At 35.6% G+C, this 16,524-nt stretch overlaps 1 protein-coding gene across 8 annotated transcripts in view; it reads left to right on the forward strand.

Moving 5' to 3' along the window:
* The first annotated feature begins 979 nt into the window (after positions 1-979).
* tbc1d1 (TBC1 (tre-2/USP6, BUB2, cdc16) domain family, member 1) overlaps positions 980-16,524 on the forward strand; it is a 62,584-nt gene continuing 47,039 nt past the window's right edge. For 2 of the 8 annotated variants that reach the window (XM_079856756.1, XM_079856758.1), the window contains exons 1-3: positions 980-1,205; positions 3,286-3,565; positions 4,515-4,751. In XM_079856756.1, the coding sequence (XP_079712882.1) occupies positions 3,290-3,565; positions 4,515-4,751 (513 nt within the window). In that variant the 5' untranslated portion in view covers positions 980-1,205; positions 3,286-3,289. Of the gene's footprint in view, positions 1,206-1,673; positions 1,933-3,285; positions 3,566-4,514; positions 4,752-10,905; positions 11,074-14,726; positions 14,954-16,524 lie in introns of those variants that run through there. The other 6 variants (XM_079856761.1, XM_079856763.1, XM_079856759.1 and 3 more) reach the window with 5 other exon arrangements.

Here is a 16,524-nt window from a genome sequence, read left to right on the forward strand (position 1 = left end):
AGTTTGATAGTACATTCAGAACTGTTAACTGTGAGGTTGAGACTGGGAACCTGTTTGGAAAGTTTTACATTTGAACAGATGGACATGTTTTCCTCAAGCAGATAAGTGTATGATCAAACATATTTCTTGTGTTAAAGTAAATCTGATCTCATTTTTGCAATGGTTATGACTGAGATTGAACAGAAAATGCCTTAATACTAACTTAATTGTTGACTATCCATCTATGTCATCCAATGCCATCTAATGTAAGGCTGACTAGTCAAACCACCACATAAAAATACCTGTTGATTTCTTTTTCATGTACAGTGGTTTCATACATTTCAGGTGCTTATCAGTTTGATACTTTTAATCTCCAAATACTGCCCCCCCCCCCTCTATTTTGAATCAATAAACAGCAAGTGGTAACCACAGAGTGGTCTTTTATCTGTGTGTGAGTGTGCGTTAAAGATGTAGGAATAAATAAAATGGATCTATTATATCAAATGACACAAATAATAAAACTTTGTGCTCTGATTGAACGTGTTAATCAAAATTGTACTTTTCCTGTCGAGGTGTGTGAAATAAACTGCAAAAAAGGGGAAATTGCATGTATTATCTGTTTAAGGCCAGCAGAGGGTATTGTTTATCTGAAAACATTTATTTTATTTTTAACATTTGATAGTTTTGTTTTTTGACATATCTTTATAATTATTCCTTATATTGTTGTATATTTGTATTCCCATATTTGTTGTTGTTTATTATTTGCACTGCCTTTTTACAGCCTCTTAATTTCTGATCTCTTGTATTAGAAATTAGGGTTAGAAAATGTCACCATTACTTTTATAGGCTATATTTAACATAATATTATATATTTCTTTTGTTCATGGGAAAGTCTGTATTTGGCTAAGTTTATATTTTAGAATTGTGTCATTTTTTTATTTTAAGCTTTTCAGTCATAGGCAATCTTGGTCACTCTACACCTCTTTATTTATAGTCTTGCACAGTTGACAGTAGTGTGTGAGTGTGTGCGCGCGTGTGTGTATGTAGCTCGTAGTGGTCTTTACTTTCGGTTTGTGTAAAACAAACCTGAAGAGAGTACTTGTGTCTTAAATGAAGAGCAAGAGCTGTCTGTGAGCACGCGCACAAACACAGAGCGCGCGCACCGGGATATATTAATCCGGGCAGTGGACGCGGCAGGTGCGTCGCTGGATAAAGGCACATTTTTGGTAACTTTTTGCTTTACCGCCTACATATATTACACATATCGCATGTTGATAATATTAGGTACAATAATACTTATCAAGAATAGACTATAACACAATTATGCCTACATTTTAGTTGTTCAGTACTTTGACAGTGCATACGTAAACACTGACTTCTTTGGACATCAAAGGTCACCATTCACTTTTATTGTGGTATAAGGGAAAACGTACCGACATAGAATGGTGGCTGAGGCTGTCAGCCACAAAATCTAACGTCTCCTTTTGAGTTCCTCAGAAGAAACAAAGTCATACGGGAAACAGCACGAGGATGAGTAATAATGACAGATTTTTTTTTTTTTTTTTTTTTTTTTTACCTACGGAAAAGCAAAACCTATAAACAAAAACTCCGCAGCTTTATTAAAACCAACGTAGATTTCAAAGCACAACCGGATTGAAAAAGATTTGTTTTTATTTATTTATGTTTTATTTTAGTGCTGGCAGGACCTTCTCTCACCGTGATCTGCGCAGTCAGAAGTTCATTCAAACGTCAGAAAAGAAGACTTCCTCAATCACACTCACACTACTCCGTGTCGCGTTATTATGGCGAGAGAACGATACAGTGATTAATCGACTACTTTGGAGAAAGTTCAACCTGAAAATCAGTTGCCGATGGGACATTATAGTCTGTATTGTCAAAAACGGGACCGTTATTTAAGAACTTCCTCAAATAGGCGGTGCATCGTGCGTAAAGGTAAGCGAAAGTTAAAACTTTTGTAAAGCTCATTATTTGTATATAAAAGTATAGCAAAGTAACTAACTTATAGTAAAATATTGCTCTGCGACAAACCTATGACCTTGCAAAATGTCCTCAAAATCTTTTTTTTTTTTTTTTTTTTTGAGGTGACTTCTCTCCTACGATTTTGTAGGCTACTTGTTCATGACCGGTCCTGTATTTTTTTGTTGTGACATTTAGCTATTTCTTATTTGTTATCATCAGAGTAACTTTCTGTTGACCTCTCTGTAAATAGCAGTTGTGTCTCATTAGACATGCTTGGCTATTTATACTCGCTGTTGGCTTCAGTGCATGAAGACCCCGTCTCAGAACCGTGCAGGAGGACACTCTATTCCAATGCCTCTTCTGTTCAGATGTACAATATGACCTTTACATAATCTTATTTTATAACGCTTAATTCTATTTGTAGAGGATGAGGTTCCTTGTTGTTGTCATTATCACTACAAACTCTATTCTGAATGGCGCATCCCTTGACACACTGTACAGAATTTGCAGTGAATTTTGTTGGTGTAACATCATGCAAAAATGACTTTTGTCAGTGTAACATAATGCAGTCAGATGATTCTAGGGTATATTAAATAATATTCTAGACTTAATTAAACCAGTTAATTTAATTAAAGCACATTTTTAGGTTTTAGCCTGTGTAAAAAAAAGAAAAAAGAAATAATGAAATAAAATTTAATTAAATATTAGATGAAAAACTTAAAATAAAATAAAAAAACTGAGAGGGAAATTATAAATGTTGCTTCGGTAACTATAAGAGAAATAAGTTAAAATTTTTAAAATACTCAAGAAATAATATAAAAACTAATAAAAATTACAAAAGCATGCACAAAAAAATTAAATGAAACCTGAAAATAAAAAAAGACAAATTCAAAATATTAATAAATAATAATAGTATTTATAAAATACTAAAATAACAGTTTTTATCCTTCCTGACTTTTTTTTTCAGTGATAAACTTTTTTATCTATTGTTTTAAATATGTTTGACTATCATTTCTAATGCAAATTTAAAGAGCAAAAAATAAATAAAATAGTATTATTATGAACTTTTATTAATATTTTATCATTTTATCATTTTTAGACAACTTTGCTTAAAGCTGAAAGGGGGCAGGAATTCTTTACCTGTGTTCCTTTCCTAGGGCGTTCAGAGTAAGCTGTTTCATTCCCCTGCAAATGGCAGAGTTGAGGTTGTAGAAGTTGTATCAAACACCTTCAATGTATCTTATCACAGAACCACCTGCTTCATTTATATTAGTGTTTTTTTATGTTCTTGACAAGGTCACACCTAGTTCCTCATTTTTTGATTAGGAGCATGGAGGGAATTTGTTTCGAGGTCAAACCCAGAGATGACCCAATCAAAGATCATCCTCTCTCAGCCCTTACACAAACACTTCCTGGATCAGTGGATAAGAGGAAGAAAGAGGAAGGGGAAGAGGAGATTAAGTACAGGCTAACTCTGGTTGGATCTTTGGCCATCCATCCACAGACCACCATGGCCATGCTCCCCTGGGTGGTGGCTGAGATACGGAGGCCCCGGCCGGGGGAGAAGAACGGAAACCATGAATTTAATGGCATTTACTCTCCAGAGGTCAGTTTATTTATACATGTTGGGAAAGAATACATGTTACAGAAAAACACAGCAATGTAAAGCCTAATTGTAAATGTATTGTAAATATATATACACTACTGTTCAAAAGTTGGTGTCTGTAGTTTCTTATGCTCACTATAAAAACACAGTAAAAAAGTTATTATAATTTCAAATATTAAAATGTCTTCAGTTTCACATGATCCTTCAGAAGTCATTTTAATATGCTGATTTGGTGCTAAAGAAACATTTCTTATTATCAGTGTTGAAAATAATTGAAGGCTACTGCTTAATATTTTTATGTAAACCATAATATATGTTTTTTGATGAATGGAAAGGTCTAAAGAACAGCATTTATTTGAAATATTTGTATATGACATTAACTGTCACAATTGAATACATCCTTGCTAAATAAAATGATTCATTTCTTTCAAAAAAATCTTACTGACCCCAAACTTTTGAACAGTTGTGTATATGAAACATCTTGACCAGTAGAGTAGAATTATTGAAGACGGTTTGTACAATCAGGGACACAAAAGTGTTTTTTTTATTATTTAGATGAATACTATGGCACAGTATTCACTGTATATAACAGTATTCATGTACGTACACAGTGGGTTGCAGGAAGAAGACGATCATTTCAAATACAAAGTTTTAATTACAATCTAGAAGACATGCAAACAGGTTGATCCACACACACTTAACATAACAGTGATCAGATAGAGAATGGATGTGAGGGACCAACTTATATAGCAAACACAAATGAGGATGCTTAATCAAACACAGCTGAACCAAATGAACTCATAATGATGGTGACCATGGTAACAAAGGAGTGGCGGGAAAACTGAACGAAGGAAAACATGTGACTAATGAAAACAAACTGTGACACATAGAAGAATACCATGGTAGCACCATAACACTATTTTTTTATTTTTCTCTCTGATGGTCCAAGGTTCGAGATCAGCCTGTGGTACTGCAGATTTCAGCCAATTCAGTGAGCTGCATTCTGGACACGGCAGGACCGGGGAAGCTATGGGACCCATTGCAACATATGGTTCTGTTTGATCACAGGCCTCATCGTATCACCAAACTCATTCACAACAGCCAGGAGCCCAGCTATTTTGGCTGTCTGCTCAGAGAGGAGAAAAAAGCTGCCTGCTATGTATTCCGCTGCCAGGACCAGCTGAAGGTAAGGGGACATTTTTGGATTAGCTGCATTTGAACTCTGGATTGATTGATTAATATGGACTGATTAATATGAACTTCAAATTCAGTTAAGCTAAATTGAAATGTGATGGACTCCCAGTGTCACTCAATTCTGTGTGGACTATGACAATAAATTAGTGCTGGTAGTTTTGAGATTGTTGCGTTTGTGGCTCTTAGAACTGTTGGAGGGTTTGCAGTAGGTGTTATTCTCACACATGACTTTGAAGTGAATCTCTTTTGATGAGGGAAAGCTCAGAGGTTTAAATGTCAATCCTCCCTCCTAATGGGTGTGTGCATTTGTGCAAGTATGACTTTTGTGTAAATAAGATATAGTACCATAACATCACAATGACAATCAGAAAGAACAACCAGTTTTTTTTGTTTTTTTTTTTACCAGAGTGGTGCCCATGCATTGCTATTTATATGCGGTTGCTAAGGTGTTTTAGTGGTTGCTAGGTGACTTCTTTTTGGCCCACCCCAATCTTAAAGGGATAATCCACCCAAAAATGAAAACTCTTCCATCATTTACTCACCTTTATGTGGTTTCGGACCTGAATGTCTCTCTAACTTCTGTGGAACACAAAAGAAAGATATCTTGAAGAACTTTTTGATCTATTGAATACCATTTTATGGACAAAGAGAATTTTTTTGCAACAGACATTTATGTCCTTTTAAGTCTTAAGGCCAATTCACACCGCACAGACAAACACCACCAAAAAAGTTGGTTGTTGCATTTAGAATTTTATGAAAAATAACTCTCATGTTTACACTTCCCCAGACAACAGACACCGACAAACGCTGATTGAACATCCTGTTAAGTCTTAAAAATGTAATGGCTCATATCTTCTCAACTGGATCAGTCTCCAAAGTTTAAAACTGAGGTTTAACATTAACTCAAAGTATGAGCAATAATAATTGTGATTCTTGCTTTAACAAGCAACCTTAATCATAAAGGTAAATGAAAAGGTACAAATTTCACTAGGTAATAAGGAAATGGAAGACAGAGAAAGTACTGTATTCTTCACATAAAGTTTAGCACATGTGGCTAGCCACTGACATAAAAGGCTATAAAAAGCGCTTTATGTGTTTGTATGTGCGTTTACGAGAGAGACTGATTTGGCATCTATTACTTTCATCTTTTGACATCACACCGATGGCAGATTCACACAACTTGTTCCAAATGTGTTAGTTATCATTGGGTAACATGATGGCCAGTAGCACAGATTCATTCAGCTGTCTGTAATAAAGTTAAAACCCATTACAAATCAAAACAGGTTTGTGAAATAAGAGTAGCATATAAGGTGTCTTTATTGTAGTGATAAACAATGGTGGTTTATTACAATGGACTGATTGTTTTTGAATATTGACTCGTAATGATGGATTGTCTGAGATGTAGATTGTGAAGCTTCCTTCATAAACCTGCATTTAAGCAGGATGTAGATCGAAGTTGTCATAGTAACCGTTTCCTGTGTCAGTGAGCCAACCGCAATGTGGCTACGGACTCCTGCGACTGTCTATTAACTTGATAAACAAGACAGCGAGATAGAAAGAGAGATAGACAGGTGTTCATGTCACTGTCTTCTGACCACCTGTCACTCATGGGCTTCCACTCCCCAAAATATGTGTGTGCGTGCATGTCTGAATGACTGAGATTCAGATCATAGTGATGTTCCCTCAACTTCACATGCTCCATGTTCTTTTTTTAAACTGGAAAACAACTACTGAATGACCTCTTCAACCATAACTTAAGACATGTTTTCTATAAGCTTTCATGTCACCAGATTTACTATCTTTCATGTAAGACCCTACAGCTGTGCTTAAGCTCAACAGCTTAGCATATAGCAAATACCTTTGTATCGTTTCTTGTTGTTCATTATGTCTTTGTAATATGGTGACAGCTGAGAAAAGTCACATTTAAGCTGTGAAAGTTTGTGAAAGTCACATTGTAGTTATGGGTAACTTAAAGTCGCGATGAAACAGAAGAAGCGACAGATATATTTTTCTGTGTTGTGACGTACATCCGAGTGTAATGGATTACAGGGTGGGGACTTGGTTCTATCCATCAGTAGTGGATTGGATTTTGATGTGGATAAAAATAAAAATTAGAGTGCTAGCTTGCCAACACAATCACATGGCAATTTGTTAATATTTTACATTTTGGCCAATTGGTGGCTAATGGTACACGACAACAATGTACTAAAAATTGAAACGTTTTTCCTTTTGCGTTTTTTTTTTTTTGTTGTCAAAATTTTCCCCGCTCACGCGGATCCACAAAAATGACTAAAAACGTTGTATTATTCATGCCTGGCCAGTAGTTGGTGATATCACTTTGTAAAGAAACACCATGCACCTATAGACTGAACACATAATACGCATGTGTACTATGTCACTGTTTTCACTAATTTGCGTTATTGTTGTTTACAAGGAGACCATAACGGTATCGTATTCAAAAACTTGCACTTTGAATCTCGTTTTCACACAGTTGTCATGTAAATGAATGGCCAAAACGCATAAAAAGTTTAGTTGAAAACGATGGCGTTTAAACGGCCCTTAAAGGTCCCATTCCATGGATTATTTTTATTATTTTATAATGTTTCCAGGGGTGCCCTTATAATGTTAGTATGTTTTTTTAGATCAAAAATTGTTATAATTTAGAAATAAAAGGCATATTTCCTAGCCTGATTTCATTCCCTGGTTTGAACACTCTGTTTGAGGGGGCGTGTCTGCTGTGAGACTTCAATGTAAACGCCCTCTGCTGTGATTGGCTGACATGCTTGCATATGAAATATCTGGCATTACATGTGGAACTGTCTGGAAAACTTTTACTATTACAGCTATTATACGTTTTTACTATTACAGCTATCGGGATTAACGAATCATGAGAAGTTTTTTAAGTATTTAGATCTATTCCCATCACATAAAAGGTTGCAGTGATGAGCATTGAGCAGATGACAGTCTGTTGAACGCGTGAAAGATCTTATCATTGCAACGCAGTTTCTGCACTCTCACTAATGATTTCACCAATGCAAACATGAGGCATATAAATACAGTAAGAGCTTCGTTGTGCAGTGTAACAGCGTCATTGATTTCATAACGAGTTTTGGCAAGAGTCCAGATAAACTCGCGCTGTGTCACCGACAGCAGCTTGGGCGATTGGAAAGGGATTGTTCTTTGATCGCTTTCTGTATATTAATCACAGTTTAAGTAAGATTATTTTCATCCTACTAAGAGAAACGAACGATGTGAAGAGTGATCGCTACTTCCATATTAAATCACTACTTACCGCTTGCTGGAATATAGTTGAAATTGCCCCCTTCATCAGTATGAAACGCTGAGAGAAGCCTGCTTGATATTATTCCAGGTTAGAAAAACAGTCCGTGGTGAAATGGACAGAGCAAACTAACAACTTCGAATTAAACTTTTGCGGTATCCGATTATAGATAAACATCAACCACGTCTGTTGACATTTCGCCATCAATACGCCTGTGTTCCTGTGGGCGGAGGTTACGGTTCTAGTGACATCACTAAAGAAGGAAGTAGAGGGGTGTAGTCCAATCGAGCCGTTTTTTGTAGTCAACTTCTGTTAAATAAAATATCTCGCTTGGCATTGAACTTTGAGCTTTATAATTTTACAGATATTATTTATACTCTAACAACAACATTACACACTAACTAAAGTTTGAAACATGGGATCACATAGAACGGGACCTTTAATTTGTATGAGTTCGTCTGATCTCATTGGTACGTTTTTATACGATCTGCTTGCGCCACAGTCGCGTTAGGTTTTAGGGGTGGGGTTAGGGAAGGACATATCCGTATGATTCACACTGTACGAATTTATGCATATACTTAAAAAGCATCCTTTTTTCACCTCAGAAATATAGCAAGATTCCGCCCTATATGCTAAATTTCTCTATAGCTGAAAAGCTGATAAACTCATTTGTTGTCTCGCGGATAGATTGCTGTAATGCCCTTTTAGCCAGAGTTTCTAAATCCACACTTAATATAAGCTCCAATATGTACAAAACTCTGCCGCCAGGATCCCGACCGGGATCAGGACATGCATGCAATTATATTACTCCTGTTTTGGAGTCCTTGCACTGGCTGCCGGTCGGGTTCTGTGTCGATTTTAAAATTCTGATGCTGAGCTGACATTCAAAGCATTACATGGCTTGGCTCCTCATTATTTGCATCGTAAATCCCTTACACCCCAAATCGCAGACTGCGCTCCTCACAGTCTAATTTGTTGACTGTTTCACAAACCCGATTAAGATCTGACAGGGTTTTTTTGTCTATGCCCCTACCCTTCCTCTTGAACTCAGGAAGCTCAGACCTATGACATCTTTAAAGCTCAACTCAAGACACATTTTATTTAAACTAGCATTTGCTTGTTTACTTCTTTTTTTATTTTTTATTGTGCCATGTACTGCTTATTTTGTGCACAGCGATTTGAAGCTGCTTTTAAAGGCTCTCTATGAAATAAAATGTAGTATTATTATTAGTAGTAATTGCCACCTTGATAAAAATGTATGTTTGTCCATGAGATTAGGTTGGAAATTTCAAGGTTTTTAAAAATAGAATCATACTCATGGATGAATCGCCAATTGTCAATTTTCATTTCATATAAACTTTTACTATAGGAAATCTTTTTGATATACAAAACCAAAAATACAGTTAGTAATGTACTTACATTTGAGAAATTTTGTAGCACTTAAGTAAGCCTGCATTTTTGTTAAAGCACTTAAATTAATGTCTCCATTATTTGAGCTGTAAAGTTGTCTTAATGGGTTATAATTGGAAAATTGGTTGTAATAAAAAAAAAGTTAGTTAGTGATTTTGTCAAACTAGTGTTTGTCAGACTACTGCATGCCAACATGTATAATGTTTAAGTCTTGTGGCTATACTTTCAAAACTGTATTTTAACATTTCATTATTTAACATGATTCCAGATAATACTATTTTGAGCAGCCTATATGGCTCATGTATCATATTTATAATACTTTAAGTATAAATAATGAGGGAGATGTGTTTGCTGTTTCTTTTAATGGAAAAATATTAGATGGATATCCGTTACAGTGTCAAGGGAGTGGGACTGGATCAATTTAAGTAGGACAGAGGTGTGTGTGTGTGTGTGTGTGGGTGGGACAGAATGTTGAATAAAATGTGCTACAAAACAATTTTATCAGATTTAGATTAAACAAGAAGACATACTAATGACGTACAGTTGTAAAAAAAATCTAAATTTATATTGAATGTTATAAAAGAGTCCCTTCATTTAACTTGTGGGGTCCAAAAGCCTGATCCTTGCCTGAATCTTTTTTTTTCCTTTCTTTCTTTCTCATTTAAACCGGTAAATAATTTCATTTAAACCAAAGTTATGATGTAAACTGAAGAAATATTTAGAATGGGTCACTATTTCTTGGTAACTAAGCAAAATATGAGCATGCGAAATCCTTTAAGTCTAAGGTCTAAAGTATTGTTTTTTTTTGTTTTTTTTATTTAAGCACAAGATGCTCTTTGAACCATTCTCAAATTATGCTGGATAACATGATTGTTAGCTTCTGTCATTAAAGCAAATTATATGTTAAATTCTAAGATATTCTAAAAATGTATATTTAATATTCAATTAAACTTTTCACTTAAATTATTAAGCTTATAATATAATGTGATGAAAAATATTTTACGAAATAGGAGAAAAATGCTATATGTTTCTACAGTTTGTCAGAATACGGTGTTATAATTTGTGAGTAAATGTATTTTATTAGGCTATTTAGAGCTATTTCTGTCAGTGTATGTTGTGACTGTAAAATCCTATCTGCCACCAGGTGGTGGTCAAATCCTGAACATGGGAAATATACATGGAGAGTAAATTATTATTTCTGTCAACACGTTTTAATATTTTAATATTTATAAATAATCTTAAACCCAGTCAAAACTAAACTAAATTATGTTTTATTTATATTGCAACTAGTAATTTCATCTCCCTTCCCATAGGATCTAAACGAAAATTATTTTTCAAGCTTACAAATGAACATTTACCACTAAACACAAGATAGTCTACTGACAAGCCGTTTGTATTCCCATGGATGTGATATGATCTGCTACCTCAGTGTAGTTTTCTCTCAACATCATGTGAATGTTACCGTCACATCCCACTGAGCGCCACTCAAACGGTCACACTCACACACACTACTAACTCCCTCTAGTTTCACTTTCTCCATGAGATCTGGATGGCCGAAGCGATGAAAGCGCGCTTTCACATCTTTCATTTACTGCGAAGGGATGTGAAAAGCGAGCAGGAGACAGTGAGTACCTTTATAAAGTTTCTTTGGAATTTGTTTAGTTGGAAAGTGTATGTGTGTTAGCATACTTAGCTAGTCGGTTAGCCACTAATGAGAGATTTTAGTGAACGTTAGCCCATTGCAGCATAATTTATTCCCTTTTTATTTAATTAAATTATATAGTTTTCTCTCTTGTGAAAAGTGAATAACGAGTTGTTTATGTAAAGCATTAAAGTACATCTAGATAATTCACTTTTTCTTTATAAAGTTGTCTTAATGGCTGTGTTTCAAAACCTACCGAGCTGCCTATCAAGACAGCATTTTTGGGCATTGATTCAATTGTTCATGAAGATAGTGATGCACACAATGCTGTCAAGGTCGCCCACAATGCTGCCAGTTTGTTAATAAAATACTATTCAAATATTAGGCTGTATTCAAAAAAATTTTGTACGATTAAATGGTCTAAATGGGCTAACTTACTCTGGTCTAAATCTAGGTAAACATAGACCGTAGATGGCGGTTATTTGATAGGTACTGTAACAGTAACGCTAGCTGTATATCATTTATCTCTATGTAGAAAGGGATTTGCTGAGATTGTTTAAAGTAGTTTTGCAATGTACTAAATTCAACATATTGTATCAAACATGCTGAAAAATGACTCCAACTGAGATAGTTACTGTTGAGAATAAAAGGGTGGTGCAGTTTGTTCAGTTCAGTAAGTGTTCTCATTCAAGCAGCAGTGTGTTCCTATAGACTAATGACACTCAAGGCATTGTAGAGTAAGATTGATGGTGTGTCAGAACTCAGAAGGAACATCAAGAACAAAATGGGGAAGTGTGCATGAGAAATGTCAATCATTTACGTAGACTTTAAAGCTGTTTTTGTTCATGAATGAAAGAGGGCAATAAGTATAATTTGTCATTTTTCTCCCAGCCTGCCATAATGTATTGTGTGTTCACTTTTGAGTTCATTTGATTGTCCGGCTCTTTTAACTTTTTAGATGTGTGTTGCTCAGTGTAGTTTCATTAGGTTTTCCTTTGTGTTTTTGTGCTGCCAATAATTCTTCAGTATAGTAGCCTAAATGGAACCACCTCATTTTTAGGTGTGTGTCACAGTCACATGTCCCGCACTCGGTTCCACCTCATGTGACCGGTGCTCCTTCCTTCTTTCAAAGAGTTACTTTACCTATGTGTCTGTGTATGCATAGCCTACTTTTTGAGCTTTTAATTTTTAACACTGAACTTGAAACCCTATAGTGTTGTGCATGTGTGGTGTTCTTGCTGTGGAGAAGGTCTGGGTGATATACAGGACAGTAGCAACAAATATTATAATTTCAAAATGTGAGCAAATACAGACATTGTTGCCCAAAAAATTGTCATTTTCGCTTATATGCAGCAATATAAGAAAGCAGTAATATTAATGGTTGAATCGGAATCATCAATCAATTCATCAATGAATCCCTAGTCTAGTCCAGGTTTACATTTACATTTATGCATTTGGCAGACGCTTTTATCCAAAGCGACTTACATTGCATTTCAAGGCACACATTTACATTCTTATCAATTCTTGCTTTCCGTGGGAATCAAACCCATGATATTGGCGTTGCAAGCACCAACGCTCGACTGTTTGAGCTACAGGAAAATTTTAATGGAACTCCATCCATCCATCCATCCATCCATCCATTTTCCTGCTTATCCTCTCTAGGGTTGTTGGTTTTAATGGAACTATTCTAATGGTTTTAATTTATTATTTATTTTATTATTAAAAATAATGTTTTATTAAATTATATCGTTTTCATTTTAATGACACTATTCAAATTATTCTATTTAATTTTATTCTAACATTTTATTAGGCTAAATTATTCACATAAAATAATCAAACCTTTGAACTTTTAAACTATTAAAACTATTAGTCTGTCATTATTTTAAGTTGTTTATTATTTTGATAGTCTAAATGTTATTGACTTTTAAACCAAAAAACTATTTGTATGTCATAAAAGTGCAAGCATACTAGTAATTATACAGTAATTATGTTTAAAACTTTTCTATAAATAAATATAGCTTTTAGCACAACTATCCGGACATAGACTGCTCCTTGCAGTTTATCTCATTATCAAATGACTAATTATGCTGTTTTAGTTGAGTGGTGGTTGTGGCGATTAGATTACATCATTATTGTCTAGTATTTCCCTTCTTTTCCTGTGACTCGACCTCAAAAACCTGAACTTTGAGATTGTGGTCTTGTGAGTGGGTGTGCGCTGTGGAGTAATGGGCAATGAATGCTGAAAATCCTTTTGTGTTCTCACACAGTTGTTTTAAAAGTCTGTAACAAAGTAAATATGACAGAAACATTCATTTAAATATTTGTAAAATGTCACAGATTTAAATAATGTTAAAGTAAATTATCTTTGACATTTGTTTGTCCCTCTTTTCCTAAAGTTTTCCACCATTGTGTGTGTGTATAGGTGTGTGTGTGTCTGGACAAAGTCAAAGCTGTTTTTTTTTTCTCCGGGTTGGAGCTGTGTGGCATTTCCCAGACTCCCTTGTGTTCTGTCTATCTCGCTCCCCCTCACTTGTTTAGATGTTAATGGGTTTGGCGTGTCATCAAAGTGCTGAGACAAGCTATTTTTTTTTTAATGATCATGCCAACAGTAAAGACATTTAAGCTGTTTGTGACTCACCCAAGTTTTTCATCAACTTGACTGTCTAGGTATATTTAGTTAAAAGGTTGACTTGACTGATTTAAGTTGTTGTATGAGTCCAGATCTCTTTGCTTTCTGTGCTGATAATGACCTGATCTTCACCAAAGCTGCTCGCCACTTTCACTCGTCCATCGCGGGACAGGAGCTGTTTGTTAGGGTGTTTTCTGCTCTTAGGTGTACATGCCAAGCTGAAAGGGTACTGACTTCTCTTTATTTTTGGATTACTCACTGTTCCAGCCCTCCTGACTTCCTCTATGTGAGTGAGTGAGTGTGTGTGTTACTAAGTAAGAACAGACCATGTGTTTGTCTGTCTTAAGTGTTCTTGGGCACAGAAAACCATGGCTGGTTGTTCACGACAGAGAGGGACGCATAGCACAAGTCATACTGCATCAAACAGTGAAATATATGAAAGGTGACTACGTTTGAAAAAGTCATGAGCATGTCTAGAGAAATTATATTTTGATTGAATTTCTCTAGACATGTTTATTACTGTAAGTGAGAATTAAATCATTAAGAATAATGGGAATTACAAAAAACTCAAATATCCAGATGCATGCATTACAGTAATGAGAATTTTGAGGGAAAATGTGCTTAACTGTCTTGAAAATATTTTAGTATAATGTCACAATGCAAAAAATAATCCTAATTGTCATTTATTTATCATTTAAAAAAAATTTTTTCCCATTTTATTTGGTTTATATGACCTAGACATGTTTTCGTGAGATTCACCCATGGGACACATGCCATATTTCCAGTCTTTGGCAGGCTTGTATCTTTAAGCTGTAAGCAAACCTCCACACAATCAAACACTGTTACCCGAGATAAAGCCATTCCAGAGAGAGAAGAGAAAGGAGGAGGAGGGTATGAGAGATTGTAACTTTGCTGTGTTTCTGAAGGTGATATTCCTTGAAAGATGTCATGGTGCGGCGCTTTGACTGAACCACATTGTTCTGAATCAGCATGGGAGGCGGAGCCAGAGTCAGCTCTAGGTCCCAAAACAGAGGAGCAGTAAGAGAGGGAGTAACAGAAGAGAACAGAGAAAGCTTTGAGGGACTTACGCTTAGCATTTGAAGGTACAGAAAAGTGAAGGTGAGGACGCAGGAAAGTGAAGAAAAGAGAAATAGCTGAGATTGAGGGATGAGGGAGAACACGGGAAGGTGACGATCAGGTTTGGACATGCCTTTGCGTAGATGGCTGAGTCAGGTGAGTTATATGAGTGTGATTGTGAGTGTGTCAAGGTCATTTTGTCCATTGTTGTCATTTGTGATCACAACATTTCCAATGTAAAGTAAATATCCGTATCATTTTATTTGTTATCAAGAGTCTCTTAAAGCTTTGCTGTTTGCTGGTCATATGCTTGACAGCATGGTTCCCATTGGTGTCGTCTTCAACGATTAGGCTGAGAGCAAAACTTTGACCCTTGAAGCATCTGAAGTTCTGAACTGTGTTGTGTGGTTAGTTAGATGTTTTATTTTTGCCTTTTAAACAGACATTATAGTCTGCTTATGCATAGTTTTAGCTAGCAGCCAATTATTTTCTGATATTCCTGTTTGCAACAGGCTGTTATGCAAGACAAGTCTTGTTGATACTTGAATATAGGCCTACAAGTTCATCTTTGGCTCAAACGCTTGCAACCTTGATTTATGAGATTATTAACAAAAAGAAGTGTCTTGTTTGAAGCAGTCAGGTCCAGTAAATATCATTAAACCATTAATGATCTTCTGCTTTTTCCATTGCAGAACATCATTAACTAGAGTTCTGTCATTTTCACCGTTAATCCAGCATTGCAGCCAGACTGATCTGTGAGAATTAAGTTGTTGGTCACATTTATTCCCTTTCATTTGTTTTCTTCTTGTCATCCTCTTCTCATAAAAGATGGCCAATGAAATTACTCTCACACTGTGGTAGCCAATCAAATTATAACGCTGCACTAAATGGATTAAACCAATTTTTGGGTGAACTAACCCTTTAAGCATGGTAAAAGCAGACCTTAAAATTAGATGAGGCATTACTACTGTAGCTTTATGAAATGCAATTATGCAGATAAAGGCTATTCGGGTTATTTTGACTGGTTACAATTGGTAAAAGCTTACGAATCCAAGTTCCGATTTGCTCAATGGGCAATGACAGATATAAGTGTTAAACTGTAGGCCTGCTCTGGTTTCAGACTGGATCTGGATGGCTTTTGAAGTCAACATGAAGTAAAACTTGGTAATTTTTTACCTACTTATAGTTCACCCAAAAATGAAAATTCTTTCATCAACGACTTGAGGGTGAGGAAATGATGACAGAATTTTCATTTCTGGGTGAACCGCCCAAGCCCCCCACCCACCCCACCCACCCACTCATTTCTGAAATGAAACGCCCACTTTTTATCTAATTATTATCATGAATTGATGGATAAAATCATGATTTTATCTTACATTGAATGTTTTATTTCAATCTGAAATTTGTGAAAGTTAAATTGGTAATAAGATCTTATATTTTGGATCTGAGAGCATTAGACAATGGTTGATTGTACTGGATTCACAGTAAGACTTGAAATGTGTTGATCATGATGAGTCAGTATCCATCACAGTATCCTGTTCTCGTATCCTGAAATTCTGATGATCAGGCCTAACCGTCTTTACATAAACATGCACACACTTTGACTCACACATTAGAATCAGACCCAGGCACATAAAAAAGAAAATGCTTTGATATCTACACTGAAGGTGCCACATGCACTGGATTGGTTTCTGACCAGTGCTCTAATGAAAAGCACTCATTTAGAA

The sequence above is a fragment of the Squalius cephalus genome (genome assembly GCF_949319135.1).
Source record: "Squalius cephalus genome assembly, chromosome: 2".
In the NCBI taxonomy this organism is placed as follows: Eukaryota; Metazoa; Chordata; class Actinopteri; order Cypriniformes; family Leuciscidae; genus Squalius; species Squalius cephalus.